We start from the raw sequence: 16,649 nt of genomic DNA on the forward strand, positions 1-16,649 counted from the left end.
TGTCACTCTGGAATAAATAGTTGTAGCTGAGTTAGTTTCAGCTCAGGTATGGATAAGCAGCCATACAATATGTAGAGTTGCATTCAGCCATTCTAGTTCACCAGTTTTGGACTAATTACTGGCAAATACAGAAAATAGAAAACAGGGTTGGAACCATAGCAAATGGCTTCAGCATCCAGCTGCATTGCCCTACCAGTCTCTCTCACCTATCTAAACTGGAGCCAAAGCTGCATCCTTTCCCTACAATCTCCTCAGCTGCCTTGGCTGTTCCTGTGAAAAGTGGGCTGAGCTGGTGGACACTGAAGATGGAAAGGAGAACAGCAGTTAGCATTGGGTCCTCTTTGTGTGCCTGTCAGTGGAAAATGATGAGTCCACAGGAAAAGAAAAAAGGTATTTCTGTGAAAAAGAGCTACTTGTTTAATATGTTAATTTGGAATGCAAAGTTTTCTGAGGATATTTGAAGAATTAGGTGGCAAGCTGCAATCACTGGTAAAAGAGACAGCCTTCAGGATCCTCAGCCACCCACCTTAGATTTTGAAGGCATCATACTGTGTGTCAGTCATTGTTCTCTGTTACAGTCTTTGAAAGGATATGTGTCACAGACAAACCTGCAGAAACTGAAACTGGCTTTTAGAATGGCCTGCCTTTTTTGACCACCTCATGCCAGAGAGTTTCACCAGGAACTGAAATTTCAGTTGGCCATTACAAGTCCATGAGACAGTAAATAGCTCTCGAGTTCAGCAGTTAACAGTAATCCCTCATTATGAGGAGATTCTTTCAGGTTTGAAAGGGATCCCACAGACATCAACTGCTAAGATGATGTTGACAACATGATGCCCAGTACAAAAAGCTTCCTTGTCAAGCATGAGAGATGTGCAAAAGTATGAGGGTAAAGCGAGTGTGGTAGCAATGGGAAAAGAGAGTGAACACAGCTGGGCTGATGTTTAGGGAAGTGTGTTGGGGTAAGAACAGCCCTCTTTCATACATGTCCAGGTTAAGGATGAGGATTTTCGTGTGTAAACGGCTGTGGGGGTCTAAACCCAGAATGCCTATGCATAGCCTCGGGGGCAGGAGAGGAGTGGCTGGGTTCGGAGAAGGGGGAGCCAGGATTGCTGTTCTTTGCCTTTCTCCTTTCTGCTGGCCCCTCCTGACATATGACACCGATTCTCACAAGAGCTTGCGGCCCGAATTCTCCCTCCTTTCCCCACAGAGCACCCATCACAGGGAGGGCAACGCAACGGCCAGCGAGTCCAGAGCAGCCTCCTGCATCTCTGCACAGCCTTTTGCTTAGGAGCATTGAGGTAAGGACCCCCTGCTCGCTCTCTGTCTGTGGGCACAGGAATTCCCACCCCAAACTATCAGGAGCCAAGAAACCCTGCAGACAAGGCTGTGTTAGGGAATTTTGTGATCCAGATGGCTTATGCTCAGTCCTGGGAGGTTCATTCTTGCCACCAAACTGTCCTTTTGGTATGCACTGTAGCTACCTGGGGAGAGTTTGCAGGGAGATGGCAATGAAACCGAAGTGCAGTGGGACTGATTTATCAGACCCTGAGCAGCCTGTGAGCTGCTCTGGGTGTGTCTGTGAGCCCAGAACAAATAGTTCTGATCACTTCAGAAAGAAAAAGTCCTATCAGTAGGTAGCTTTTGAGCCTAGGCTCAGCACTCTGAGCCCACGTCCCCAGGACTGCACAGCAGGTATATTCATGCCTTGACAGCACCCTCAGGCCATGACTTCCTCTGTAGGACTGTTGAGGACAGGGGATTCCGATAGCAAGGAGAAATGTGCATGACCGCCAGTTCTTCAGTAAACAGAACAGGGAAAAACTGAGGTTTGCCTCAGTATCTCCTCTGTCCATGTCAGCTCTGGGAAAAGCAGGTTTAGGAAAAAACACCTCGGTGAATTACTCTTGGGGTTCAGTGCATCCACACAGGTACAGCCACGGCTAAGGTTTCGGAGAGCTACTGGTTGTACAAACACTACCACACAGTGAGAGAGAACTGAAGTGTGGTTGTAAAACGTCTGTCTCCAGTTTGTCACATGCTAGAACTATATGCACTATGCTTGAAAATCATTCCAGTATGTCTCTGTTTATTATTTATTATGTGGTTTTGAGAATATTTTACCCAAAGAAAGCAAAATCAGCTTGCTTTTAGGGACTATAGTTTAAAATACAGACTGCTAAGCAACCTGTTGAAGCAAAACTGAATAATGTTTCATTGTCTTTGCACTGCTGTGCTTCTATATTTGTGTTGTTTAGGAAACAAACATACGATGTTCCTCAGATACTGGTGGCTTTTGTGGATACTTGAACACCATGAGTTTTTAGCAGAAAATCTCAGGGAAGAAAAGAGATATGGATTGAGGAGATCAAAACCTAAACACATTCTGTCAAATACTGTAGAAGAATATCCCAGCCCAAGTGATCAAGGTGAATATTGTAATTTTAAAACAGGTGTGATTTAAAACATCCTGATTTTTTTGGATTCTGGACTATATGGTTAACTTGCCTTCTAAGATGCTTATAATCAGCCAGGTTTACCTCATCATACATTTGCACATGCTTTATTTTTGCACTTTTATCTCTTTACTCCCATCTTTTCCATCCCTTTTTGTGTATTTCAGAAAAGGAAACAGCATCTGTATTTTTTTATGATATGGCTGAGAGCCTCTTATTGTCACAAAAAGAATAGCTCATATAACTGAATTTTCATAGAAGTAATGTCATCAGTAGTTCAGAAAATTAATACTCTACAGATCCTGCTTTTGGAAATCTTTATGCTGCCGGATGTGAGTGGCAGTACTAGGGACAAAATCCAGCTCTGTCAAATCACATTCCAGTGTCTTGTTCAGTAAGCCTCATTTTCTTGTACATGACTTCCACCTGTGCTGGTAGGATATACAGTGAAATACCAGGCAAGATGACAGAGTGAAATTAAAAAAACACGACAACATTTCTCATTTCTTACTACATGACATCAACACACCTTCAGTTTTTTCTTCCTTTGCGCATCTGTTCTGGAGCAAATTCCTCAGTCTCTATCCCTTCTATCTTCAGGAAGGACTCACACTTGTGACCACAGATTTTTTCAAAAGTTTCCATTATTCCAATCCCACTCTTGAATACTAAAATGCATGTAAGGGTAGAATGAGATTTAGGATGAAGTCACTCCACTCACCTACACACCTGTTTATTCTAGATGAAGACTGCATTCTGGAAATTGCTTTTTTACTGGACAGCTCTGAAAGTGCTAAGGACTATAATCATGAACAGCAGAAGAAATTTGTACTGCAAACAGTAGACAGAATGAAAAGTCTGCAGCTTAGTTCTGGACGTACCCTTCGCTGGAGGATGGCCTTACTTCAGTACAGCAGCACCGTTTTCATAGAGCAAACTTTCCACGACTGGAAAGGTCCTGAAGCATTCAAATCCCACATTGCTCCCATCACCCACATAGGTCATGGCACCTACACAACTTATGCTATAACTAATCTTACACAGCTCTACATGACTGAAGGGACTTGGGGTAGTGTAAAAGTAGCCGTGCTTTTCACTGATGGAGTGGATCATCCAAGAAACCCAGATATTTTTGCAGCCACAGCTGATGCTAAACACCAAGGAATTGTATTTTTCACAATGGGAATGACCAGAGTGGCTGAGGAGGTTAGCAATGCTGCCAAGCTCCGGCGCCTGGCCAGTGTCCCAGCATCCAGGTTCGTTTTCAACCTCCAGGAGAAAGAAACTGTGGAGAAGGTTCTCAAGGAAATGGTATGTATGAGAAAGAATTTGAAATATGTAAATCTTTTCTTATTTCAAATATTTTGAAAATATATTTCTTCAACATACCATTGAAGAAAGTTGTACTTTTCACACGCTAAAGTGACCCAATTATTAATGAGATCACTGTGCCAAAATACAGGTTTCCTTTCTCTTCCCCCCATTCAGATCTTGTCATCCAACATATTTGATGCTGCAAACTGAATTAAATATTATTTTTATCTTTGTTTTTCCTCCTAAGAAAGGAATTTCAAATCTCCTTTCTTAAAAAAAATGATTTTTTTTTTTTAGATCCTAGTGCTTTTTCTGTAGAAAGCAGGAAAGTGAAGTTGCCTTTTGTATCAGAAAAAGATGCAGCTCTTGCCGAAGTGAAAATAAATTTGCAGACCATGGAGATAGCTCAATTTAGATAAAATCTGAACTTGGTGATAGACATCTTTAAATTTCCATGGAAAATATATCACATAATCAAGAGTAGATACATAAATTGAGCTTAAAATTTTGTTTGGATGCCTTTCTTCTCTATTTAAACCTTATCTAGAAAAAATGTTCCCTGCCAAGTATGGAGAAGAGAGCAATACTCTAGCCTATAACCCTGGTGACACAAGCTGTGGATGGAGTCCTTATCTGAGCATGCACAGAGATATAAACTAGAATTATGAATAACAACCAGGAGACTTCTGCAGTGAAATGGACACCAAAGTGATCTCATACAGGCCTGGAACGTGCACCTATGTTGGCTTTCCTGTTTTCCTGTCCTTCACTTTGACAGCCTGCTACTTTGCGTTGGTTTCCCTGAACAGCACCCCTCCCGTCTTCTCTGCTACTATCCTTCTTCCTATGTCACAGTAACCACCTCTCAAGTGACAAAACACACTTTATTTTACCAGTTCCAAACAGGCAGGCATCCTCAGGTGCCTTCTTTTGATAACATGGCTGCTGTTTGGTTTAAATAATGGCTTTGTCATAATTATACATGCATATATGAGAATTTTAGAGATCTGTATTGCATTGCTGCTCATCAACACATTTATGTCCTCTCAAGAGACTACATTCGTTGCGGAAAGAGGGAGGAATGCAGTGTATGTGGGTGTCTCAGCTCCAGAGAACTCTGAAAAATAACAGCTAAATCAAAGATGATAACTTTATGTGATCACTGTCAAAGTCAAATCTTTTCTAAGGTATTCTTACTGTTCTCATTTTGTGTGCTCCTAACAGTACGAATAGGAGAGCTTCTGATTTTCCAAGTGTAGAACACTTATTCTTCACTCCTACTAGAGAGCTGCTGTTATTCAGCAGTTTGTAAACAATGGAGTTTGTGGGTGCATTGTTCCTATATATCTAGCTAACCTGTTTACCATTTAATTTGATTAATGTAATTTTAGCAAATTATGGCTGGACAAGAAGAGTCAGTGATTTCAGTCAACAATCTATAACAAGAATTGTAAATATTTGAATTATTTTTTAGAACAGAGAGATTGCTCAGAAATTAAAATTTAATTAATGTTAGTCAACATATTAACGGTATAATTTAATTAGCTAGTTGTTGAATCTATTTATTTTCACATATTTCAGTGTCGTTTTTGTACAGTTGAATTAAGACTTTAAGTTTCTAATGTTGTTTTCAATATCTGTCTTTTACAGAAAGACCTGTCTGAGGAAGAGGTAAATATTTTAAGGGTTTTTTTCCTGTGCAGAGCTACTGCTTAATATAGATATTTACAATTATATGGAAACATAATTCAGGAAAACTGATAGCTCAGGAAGTTGGTTAAATTCTGAGTCTAGTGGGATTGTGTTTAAGTTAAACATGTTTTTGAATTTGCAGGATAGAGCTTTAATTTGCTATCCTAATGTAATTTACTAATCTATTTACTAATTAGTAATTTATTAATTTACTAACTACTAATGTAATTTGCTAACCTCTGTATTTTCAAAAAATTTCAATAAATAAAAAGAAACAATCTGTGAGTATTCAGGTTAGCAAGAATTTGCTGATACATCTTGACGTGTCCTCTAACAGACTCAGTGGAAAAGAATACATGGTGCAGAGCTGAAGACAGGGCAGTTCTAACCCTTAATCCTCTTCCTGTGTGAGAGGGTTTAAGAAAGGGTAAGAGCTCAAAGCTTCACCACTGTGTTTTTCCAGTTTGTCCACACTGTGTCACCCTGACTGCAGGCATTGATAGGTCTGGCTGGCATTTTGTGGGGAATAAAGTTAGTTTTCCTTCTAAGGATGTTAGTGCCATTTAAGTACAGTTATCTCAGACAAAAAATGTTCTCATAAGCAGCTCAAGCACACTGCTAAATATTATGAGTGTTCACAAAACTTTGAAACATTTTGTTTTTCACTCATTCCCAATGACATGTTGATTTTTCTCCATCAGTATAGAAGTAGTAAGACATTCAATGTTAGCCCTGGAAAACATATTGTTACTAATAGGGATATTCAGATAAGAATGATATTTAAACCCTTCACTTCTAGACATCTTCAAGATGAGCGGAGGTTTAATAAATAACTAAACCAAAAATAAAAATTACATTCCTTATCCCTCTTTCAAAAATAACTCCAGTATCTGCAATAACTTTGTATTTACACAATGATCTTAAAGTTTCAAAAAGATCTTAAAAATCACATAAATACATACCATAATGATATTTGACTGGGACATTTGAATGGTAGAGATGACGGAAGAGAAAGAAAGATTATGAAGTGTTATAATTAATTGCATTAACTAAATAAAAGTACATATCCACACATATTTTGTTTATAGATCAACCTAGAGCTAAACTGTAATGAAGTTAAGTAGAAAAAGGATGTAAGATGCTTTTTTACCCCATCTTCTTGGCTATCTCTACAGTGCCTAGTAATGAAAACAAATATATAATGACAGACACAGCATACACATAAACTGACCTTGTGAAGAGTTTGGAGGTAAAGCCATTATCAAGATGATTGAAATTTCAGGAGTAGGAATGATATAAATTTTTGGATGGAATGTAGAGGCCATGTTCTGGATGAGTGGTAAATTGATATTTAAAAGATTCCTGTAAAACATGTAAATATAATTTCTGGTCATTACTGGTGTATTCAAACTAGCCATACAGTAGCTTAAAGGAAATGCCTGTGTGTTTTCTATCTCTTCCATTAAAATGTGCTGATTTGTATTATTTTCATTCAAAGTGTCCCCAGGTTGACACATGTAACTGTAAGAAGGGTGAAAGAGGTCTTCCTGGTCCTGCTGTAAGTAGCTGTCATTTCTCAAATAACTGATATACAGTATAACTTAAAATGTAATTCATTGTTGAAATTTTTAAAAGAAATTATTTGAGCCCAAATCCTGAGACAACAGAAGTTCAAGGTTCAATACACACTCTTCCATAGTTACATTGCATGGAGATGCCACAGCAGCAGGAAGTGCATGGGGAGACCTGATAATGCCATGAGACACTTCCTGTGTGTGAACAGACAGAAGGGAGAACAGCGTGGTGTGGTGAGGCTCTCCTTTTAGCCACAGCAGTATAAAAGGCAGAAAGAAACAACTTTCTTGTTGCAATCAGACAAGGCCAGCTGGATCTAACTAGCCTCAAATCAAACATTAATATCCAAAAAGCTCTCTGAAAGCAAGAGTGAGAGCAAAGCACTGAAGCATTAAGAACAACTGAGACAAGAATAAAATGGACTGGACTTCTTTCAGAATAGTCTTACAAATAGAACCCCTTAGCAAATCTAGGGGGTTGCTTCATACAAGGCTTGGTGATCTAAACTGCAGGGCTTACATTTCAGAAAGAACGGAATGATGGGGTATTATATCCCTGACATTGAACTAAAGCACTACAGTACCTTATAGCCCTGGATCAAGGTGAAGGGACAGTGTCAGAGTTTGAAAGAGACCCTAGATTTGCCCATCCTCATCCTCTTGATTTTGACCTGAATATCCTACACATACATAAACAGAAAGACACACTGGGTTTATGCTGCACAGTACAATGCACTTTAATTGAAAATGTACCCCCTACTGTACGTTTGTATTGGTTAATATTTGCTGTCTTTACTTGGAAAGTACAGGTATTTCTTACACAGAAGCATACACCCCAAAGAGTTCAGAAGAAAACAAAACACCCACTTAGCAAGCTGAGTAGTCACAAAAACAGCTGATCGCCTCTTTTCTTCAGAGGAGAACTGAACAATTTTTGTTTATAACAAAGACAAAAGAGAAAAATGACCACCTATTGAGTTGGTTCTGCTGTTCCCAGATATTCAATTTCAATGTTATAGTAAATGCAGAGATTTTGAAAAATAAATGTATAGGAAGCAAATATCCTAAGTATGAGAAAAATACCATATATATTGTAAATATTGTAAAACAAAATTATTTTTACTAACATATATAATAAGAATTGTATTTTGTTGTTTCCAGGGTAAAAAGGGTCGCACTGGGGATGATGGAGCTCCAGGCCTGAAAGGAGCAAAGGTGCTTGGTTTTTCAGATTTAGAAGAAAGATCTGTCTTGTCCTTATTTCACTGATCTTGATGTTGAATTATTCACAGGGGGACCCAGGTCTTAATGGAATCCCAGGACGAGACGGAATAGAGGTAAAAAAATAATTTTTTTGCCCCTTCTTCTCCAGTGAGCAGTGTTCCTTTAAGGTAAAAGAGCACCTTTTTTTTTTTTTTCATTGTTATAAGAGCAACTTTCAGTTCTGGCTTACCATCTAATGATTCAGTAACATAAGAAGAATTGAAAACATTCTCATTGCTTAATGAAAAGGAATAATTCCTTCTTATATGTGTGATCGAGAAAATACTCTCTAAAAATACATAGTACCTCCAAAACATTGAAGTGCTCTGATATGATAATCTTAGAATATTACAGAAATTGACAATCTGCCTGCATCAGTCTGGGTTCATTTAAATTTGACAAATAAAGGACCCAGTGTATAATAGCAGTGAAAATTTTGAATGAAATACGTATAGAAAGTAAGCGTAGGACCAGTCTCTTAGTGCTTAATTCTGAATTCATTCACATATGAATCACTCTACTTTATGCTTTCTTATTTATTCAGTACATCCTTTTTAACTAGTGACCTTTTCTTGCTTTCTTATTTTGCATGTTTTTCACTAAGATGGAAATACGAACTCTAATTGATCTGCTTTCACATCATCAAAATCCCAGTCTAAAATGATAGGTTCATAAAATTTATTCACTCATACAACAGCATCTGCCATGACTAGAAGGCAGAGTATTTTGAATCATATTGCCATATTTATCAGAGTCATCTTTTCTATTTGAAATGCTATTTTTCTGAAGAGAGTAGAATGTTAATGAAGACAACACTCATGTTCCTACTTTTGGGTTATATATTGTCACAACCTGCTTTGCTTTTTTGTTTTCCCAGGGGAAATCTGGATATAAAGGAGAGAAGGTACTTCTTTTAGTCAGAATTGATGCCTACATTTTTGATGTTATTTATTACATATAGCGCCATATTTCTTTTAAATACTAGTAATAAACAGTAACATCAGCTTAGCATCTGCTGCACAAGCTGTAATAGAAGATGTGACTGTTCCTCAATGAACTTGCAGCACAATTGCTATAATATGTCATGAATAGAATAATATTTAGGTTTTCAACTAAAGCACCCAGAAAATAAGGATGATATGCCAATATAACTCATAAATATTTATTCCTATTCCTTACTAGGGTGAAAGAGGTGAATGTGGAATCCCAGGAATAAAAGGAGACAGAGTAAGTAGCCACAAAATTGTCAAGCTTCCAGCAAACACAATTAAAACACAAAAAAGAAACAATTTCCTGAATAACAATGATGATGATAGATTTAAGGCATATATTAGTTCTAAGGCTGAGGGAAATTGACAGCTGACAGTTTTAAAATATGTAGTGAGCAAGGACACCATTTTTACTAACTTTCTGAGCTCTTTCTACATTTTCATGTGATTCCTCTTATGGCCAAAGGCTGAGCTTGTTTAAAACAATGGTAAAACTCTACAGAGGCAGAAGGCTTGAAATAGTAAGCAAAGGGAATGAGACAGAAAAATGAAATCAAGGTTTCTAACTCCAGTCTTTAAGATTTGGTGCAAAATTGCTGTAAATATTTCGAATAGAGCAAGTAGAATTTAATCCTGGATTACTGGTCCTTGATAATGAACTCTGTTCATCATTATGCTGTATTTTGATTACCAGTCCATTAAAAAATATTTATGTAATACTTCCTGGCTGCTGAGCTTCTCTTAAATTTAGTTTTTATTTTAATGTAAACATATCTAAATAAGACACCTTAGTAAAAAGTTCCCTACAAATGGTTTTGGCAAAATCTAAATATACAGAAACAAATCATTTTTTTCACTTATTTTTCAGGGCCCTGAAGGTCCAGCAGGCCTCAGAGGAGTAAGAGGGATACAGGTAAAAGAAAAAAAAAATAGCAAAACCAACTATGAAAACAACAATTTGTGGTTCCCTGTGATTCAAAGATCCGAAATAATATCATACCACAACCAACATGGAGTCTTTGAGTTTCTGAGTTCAAGGCACTCAAAATCTATCTTCTTTAACAGCAAAATTAACAAGAATTTGGAGAAGCAGTCTAGACAAGTCATCTTTATAATTCATTTGGTCTCAAAGACCACAGTAAATACAGTTCCATAAAAACCAAAATCACTCATTTCTCTTTCAGTGTCTTAACTATTTAATTATCTCAAGAAGTACATGGAAATTCTTTAGTCTCTCATCATTCCAATACTCTCAGACTGAAGGCCAAGAAGCTTAGCCCATCATAGATGTTTCAGTTGATCTTGACTGTAGATTACCTTTAATTTTATTCAAATAAAGGAAGAGCCAAATTCTCTCCCCAAATACCAGAACTAGCTCCAACTGAGTTGAATAACTGAATCTATACATGCATCACAAAGCAAAGCTTCAGTTCTGGAATGTTTGAAACTCTTATTTTCATGCAGACTTCAGCAAATTATAGATTGTTTTTCAAGCCACCATTGTTACAAAAGCTTGAAAAATCTCATTGAAACCACTCCTGTTTTAATAGGGTCCGCAAGGACAATCTGGAGATCAAGGGCCTGAAGGCCTGCAAGGATCAAAGGTAAGAATTACTTTATTTCTTCTCTTTATTAATGTTAAAAGGTATTAATATAGCCAGACAACAATAATGATTTTATCCTTTTTTTCTATACCCTTCTTGTAGTGGATGAAGTTTAATGTGGCACAGATAGCAAATTGTGTACTTTTTGTAATCTACAAGGTTCTTAAGAAAGATGTTACTTTGATCTTTGTACCAAATTTAGGTCCAAATCACACTCCCATCTTTATTAATGAACAGTTAAAATATGGTAGTGTCACAGAATACTACTTAGCATTGCATGTTTTCAGTTTTCAATTTAAAACTTTTTTCCCATAAGTGCCAAACAGGAATTCTGTTTGGCATCTCAAATCAAGTCTTCTCTTGAAACTGAACATTCTCAAGAAGAATTCTATAGCTCAAAAGGAATATTGTCATGAAGAAAAACTTGAAAATAAGTGTATAAAGGACATTATTTGTTATCTCTCTTGATATCTTCTTTGCACCATATTTAGGGCACCTGCTGGGCAACAGTGGTACACAGAACAGTTGGGTGTCAAAACTTTCATATCCTACGTGATATGAAACATTTTTCCTTTTGTTTAATCTGTTATCTTTGTACAAGATAAATAATTATACGGGACTTTTGAAGCATTGAAAGGATGAACAGATGAAGTACTGTGTAAGACAATTCCAGTGGGCTGAAATTCAGGATACACTAAAAATTAATCTACAACATAAATTAAACTGATTTTCCTAGACACCAATTTATAAGCAGAGTTGTTTCCTTTTCATTCTTTGAAAGGGTGAAAGAGGTCTCCCTGGGCCACCTGGCTTGCCTGGAGACACTGGAATAGGACTGCCAGGCCCAAAGGTACAAAAATATCATAATCTGTACTGCATGTATTGTAGGATCAGGACCAAGACAGCTGAGATAATAGACTTGCTGATTCACGAGAAACTTCAAGACTGTAAATGCTGGTTTTGTGGTGCTGGAAAAGTATTTTGCATGTTTATCAAAACTATTTGCAAACAACTGCAAACAAAAAGTACATTTTAAGTATATACTTAAAAGGATTTTTTTACAGTAGTTGTTATGCTTGGCATAAACTCAATCCAAGCAGAGTATGGCTAAGTAAAAACACATTCATAGTCTTAAACAAAAATTAATCTGTGCAAAACAGGCTTGTTGGTTTAGATGACTGGCATAAAGAGAACAGAAACTCTATGATAGAAATACTTATTGCCCGTGGGAAAGGGCAATAAGTGATACATGACCGATCATATGAAGGGAATAATTAATCATTTAGACTCAAGATTGTCTTCTCTTAAAAGCAGAATTGAGGCTGTCCACTAAAGCTGTGAAACTGCACCAGTTCAATGCCTGTTGGGCCTTGTGTGGTGTAGGACTCTGAGGACAGTCAGATTTTCTTTGCTGTTCCTGTATTCTCCTACATCTAATATTTCAAGCACAGAATGTCTGATGAGTTGTTATATGCTGCACACATAAAAATACCTAAATCAGGCATATTCAAAGTACATCTTTGTTTGAAGGGTGACATCGGTTTGACAGGAAGACCGGGCCCTGTTGGCCCACCTGGAGTTGGTGAGCCAGGACTTACGGTATGTCCGTTCTTTTATTTGGTGAAAGCAGGACAGAAAGGAAAAATTCTCCATGCTTCCCTGTAAAAATGTGTGCTAAATGATACCACCTCTTTTCTTTCTTCTATTTCTCACTCTTATACATATTACGTTGTGTGACTCTCATTTCCCTCAATAAACTGGAAATGTTTCCAATTTCTTAACTTTTCTAATTATCATATCTCCAAAACAGGTATGAAAATACAACATCTGATTCAAAAACCACATAAATATCTAAATAAATCTATCCTCTGATAGATTTGATAGAGTCAAATCCCTATGTGGTGACTTTGAAGTTGACTGCTTTTCAGTATCACTAGAACATTAACATCAGCATGGCTTTGAGGAGGAGACTTTCAGAATTTATAATAGATTTGGCTCTGGAGTCTCTTCCTTCTCTTCCTTCCCTTCCTCTTCCTGGCAGTTCTAAACTCAACCTCTTTGTGGTAATTCAGAAAATCAGCATGTCAATTTTATGGTCCTTTTTATTTTAAATATCAGGCAGCACCTTTTACTGAGCTATTTAAAATAGAGCAGACTTAAATTAATTTCTCTTCACCTGGATGAAAGACTTTTAGTGCAATCACAAGGGAAATTTTGTTCTGTTTTTTCACAAGTACCTCTTCCCCATTGACAAGGCAAGATTTCTAATAAACATTTCATGAGAGGTGCTCCCATGAAAAAGAGAAAGATCGTTTGGTTGGGGAACTGACTGATTTCAAACCTGCTTGAAAATACACTACTGGAGAGGAGTGAGTTCTTGCTGAAGTGCCCAAAGAAAAGAGCATTGCAAATAAGGCTGGTCATGACAGTCAGTCCAAGTGGGGCAGTAATGTTTCCGGAGTCTTCAATAACACTATAGAGCAAAGACCCTCTTTGTGGGGGAAAAGGTGCATGGGATGTGAATCTTTGCTAGCCACAAAAGTACTGCTATAACAAGAGATTCTAATTTTTTAAAAATATACTAAATATGTTTCTTTAGTTTATTTTAAACTTTGTTTGCTTCAAAAGAAGTTCCTTTTAATGGCTTCATAGAGTGTTAATATCTTTACCTAAGAACTAGGAATAATTCTAAAGCTCTGCAGAAAGAGAAGCATATTTAGGCTATGCAGAGCCAAATCTACCAGCATTCTGTAACGTATGTGTAACCTCAAGCAATAAATCAGAGAAAAAACCCCAAGAAACAGATGTGAGAAAACACTGTGAAGCAGGTTCAATATGCACAGGTTTTGAACATGCATTTTTTAGATTATTTGCCCCTTGTGCTTGTATTAGATCTGCTTTCAAAAAGAGAAGGGCATGCTATTACTCTGCCAATTACAGTCAAATCTCTCTCCGGCTGTGTCTCTTTCAGCATTACTCTGTGTGGGCTTTAATCTGTTTCCCTGTCTCTCGTAATTATACTGATACATTAATAAGGATTAGCAAGAATTTGTAAAACAGAAGTTTAGGGAGTGAAGATTTCAAAAATGTAAGGAACAGAAGTGTCGCTATAGAATCTGTGATTCCTTGGTAACCAGAAGGGTACTGTTACTGCTGCAGGCCAGAATGCTCATCACTTACTCGCTGGGATTGCTGGGTTACTGTTTTATTTGCAACTGATTATAACTACAGAAACATCTGAAGACATGCTTATAACAGATGATGACATAGAACACACTGCTGTTTGTCTGAGTGATTAACACATATTCTAGGTTATTTTAAACTCATGTTAACAGGGGCCTCAAGGACCACAAGGCATTCAAGGAGAAAGAGGTTCGCCAGGAGAAGGGCTTCCAGGAGCAAAGGTATGGCAGTCAAAGGGTTCTAAGACCAGAGCAGCACCATTAAATGAGTGCATGCCAAAACAAGTCCATAGAATGCACAGGAATCTGAGAAAGTACCTCGTAAATTAATATGACAATTTGCCATCAAACAATCCAATATATTTCCATGGAATTCATTTGGTCCAAACATGACTTGTAGGCACGGCTAGCCTTTGGGGCCTGTAAAGCCAATATTTAAGACACCTGATGCTTCATTTGTGGGATCTGAGCCTGGAATGAATTTCAGCTATGATTTTAAAACAGCCTCAAGCATTTGACTTTAAATAAAATACTATTAAATGGTTCCTAGATGAAAAATTTAGCATTTTGTTGTTGGGTTTTTTTCTAAATCCTTGTATAGAGAGATCTTTGCTGTCACTAAAGACAGGCTTCTAAGCTTCTTACATACCTCAGCCACTGGCTTATGCATTTTAGCAGAAGACTGAATTCAGTTTGTGGGAAAGGAAAGCTGCTGTTACTAATTTGCAGATCCAGTGGGAATAATGACAGTAGTAGTTGTACTGACACAGCTGGACTCACTAGAAGATTCTATAGCTGCCCACTGGAAACCAGTTCCTAGGCTGAGTTGTCACTTTGGCCTTTGGTTACAATAACAAAGTGACACAGCTTGTACATGAACTAAATAAGCAACTAAACAGTTTGCTCATTTTTATGCAAGCACCAATTCTGCTTGAGAAAACAATAAAAAATTGTTTTGCAGATGCAGAGCCCAACTGCCCCTTTACTAAAAATCTTAGGATTCCTGCTAAACACAGTACTGTTGTCAGCTAGGTTGAAATTTAATTGCTGCTAGCAACATAATATCTTCAAACATCCAGTGTGTATTTTATGATGATGACTTATATAAATTATTTAACCTCATTGTTGATGGATTGTATTTGCTTAGCAGATCTCATGAATGAAAACTAAGAAAAATACAATTTGAAGCAAATGCATTTCAAAATTGCTCCATTGCCACTGAAACACCAATTCATGTGGGAAGAAACACTACAACTAATAACTAAAACACAGCAACAAGGCACAGTGGGAACAAGTACAGATGAATGCATAATCTAACCAAAACTATTAAACAATTGAGATGGATAGACAGAATAAAATAATCGAAGTGAAATACTGTCAGCATTATTGGAACTCTTCATTCTATAAAAAATGTACTACTTTTTACTGCCAAGTCTGACCTGGAGCCAAGCATGTATCAAGAGAGTCCATATGTATCTCTGATCCTGCTTATGGCTGCCAAGCATGTCAGCTCTCTGGTTGTAAACATATTTTAAACAGGCAATTTGTTAATCTAAGCAAATTTTACAGTTGCTTTCTTCACAACTTTTTACTACAAGCTCACAGTTTAGTAAAAAGGATAATGAAGGCAGATGTTCTAAAGCATCAAGAGTAAAGAATGTTATTTTAAACAGATCCTCGTAATGTATTTCTGTCCAAGTTAAAATGATGGAATTGGTTACTAAGGATAGAGAACATCTGTCTGGGGCGTAATTTTATTGTCTTGGGTGATTCTTTGACAATTTATACAAGCTGCCATCTGCCTCTACAGGTTTTATTAAGAGAAGTACAGGAAAGCACAATATTTGTACCTTTATTAGTAACTGGCACTTCCCCCAAGACCACTGTTTTGTAAATGAACATTTAGAAAGACAATGACATTTACAAATAAACTTCTACACCAATACAGTCAACCTGGTCTTCACTCTGGTGAAATTCTTAGTGGGACCTAGATCCTCATTACCACTCTTCAATGAGATTAACCCACACTTTTATGAGATTAACCCACACTTTTATGAGATTAACCCATGAGAAAAATAAGCAGAATTCCGTTTTTAGTTAGTCTCAATACTCAGCCCTGCAGCCATTTAAATCAGTTGTGGTTTTGCCATTGATTCGAGAAGCAGCAGAATAGGACCATAAGTAATTGAGGTGGGCAGAAAGATAAAAAGAAGCTTGTTCAGCTCTTTCATCAGCAATTTCAAATTGCAGAGCAAACTCTTTTGAAAAGATAATCTTTTTGGTATCCTGGAACACAGATCCAGGAGCTGTTTTCTGGTTCTTCTCATTTTGGTTTTCATGACAGAGCAAACACTGTCTCTAGCTACTTCAGAGAGAACAGCTGTGTGTTTCCACAGCTACCAACTCATTATTTTTCTATGTAGGGAGACCGTGGCTATGATGGACCAAAAGGCCCTCGTGGACTTCCAGGCATCAGCATAAAAGGTGAAAAGGTGAGCAATAAATACACTAGGGGATTAATGGAGTGCAAATAAATCTAACACAGGGAATACAGGGTTGATACTGACTACAGAAG

General features: G+C 37.4%; 1 protein-coding gene across 1 annotated transcript in view; it reads left to right on the top strand.

Moving 5' to 3' along the window:
• The first annotated feature begins 2,271 nt into the window (after positions 1-2,271).
• Positions 2,272-16,649, top strand: part of LOC121670750 (collagen alpha-1(XXVIII) chain-like) — a 32,660-nt gene continuing 18,282 nt past the window's right edge. The window contains exons 1-14 of the mRNA XM_042041381.1: positions 2,272-2,429; positions 3,199-3,767; positions 5,421-5,441; positions 6,961-7,020; positions 8,198-8,251; positions 8,329-8,373; positions 9,177-9,203; positions 9,482-9,526; positions 10,157-10,201; positions 10,839-10,892; positions 11,674-11,742; positions 12,423-12,491; positions 14,228-14,296; positions 16,498-16,566. Coding sequence (XP_041897315.1) covers positions 2,273-2,429; positions 3,199-3,767; positions 5,421-5,441; positions 6,961-7,020; positions 8,198-8,251; positions 8,329-8,373; positions 9,177-9,203; positions 9,482-9,526; positions 10,157-10,201; positions 10,839-10,892; positions 11,674-11,742; positions 12,423-12,491; positions 14,228-14,296; positions 16,498-16,566 — 1,353 coding nt within the window. The 5' untranslated portion in view covers position 2,272. The remainder of the gene's footprint in view (positions 2,430-3,198; positions 3,768-5,420; positions 5,442-6,960; positions 7,021-8,197; positions 8,252-8,328; positions 8,374-9,176; positions 9,204-9,481; positions 9,527-10,156; positions 10,202-10,838; positions 10,893-11,673; positions 11,743-12,422; positions 12,492-14,227; positions 14,297-16,497; positions 16,567-16,649) is intronic.

Source organism: Corvus kubaryi, unplaced genomic scaffold, assembly GCF_017639235.1.
Source record: "Corvus kubaryi isolate FWS band 111438036 unplaced genomic scaffold, C.kubaryi_AGA036_p1.0 37396, whole genome shotgun sequence".
Classification (NCBI taxonomy): Eukaryota; Metazoa; Chordata; class Aves; order Passeriformes; family Corvidae; genus Corvus; species Corvus kubaryi.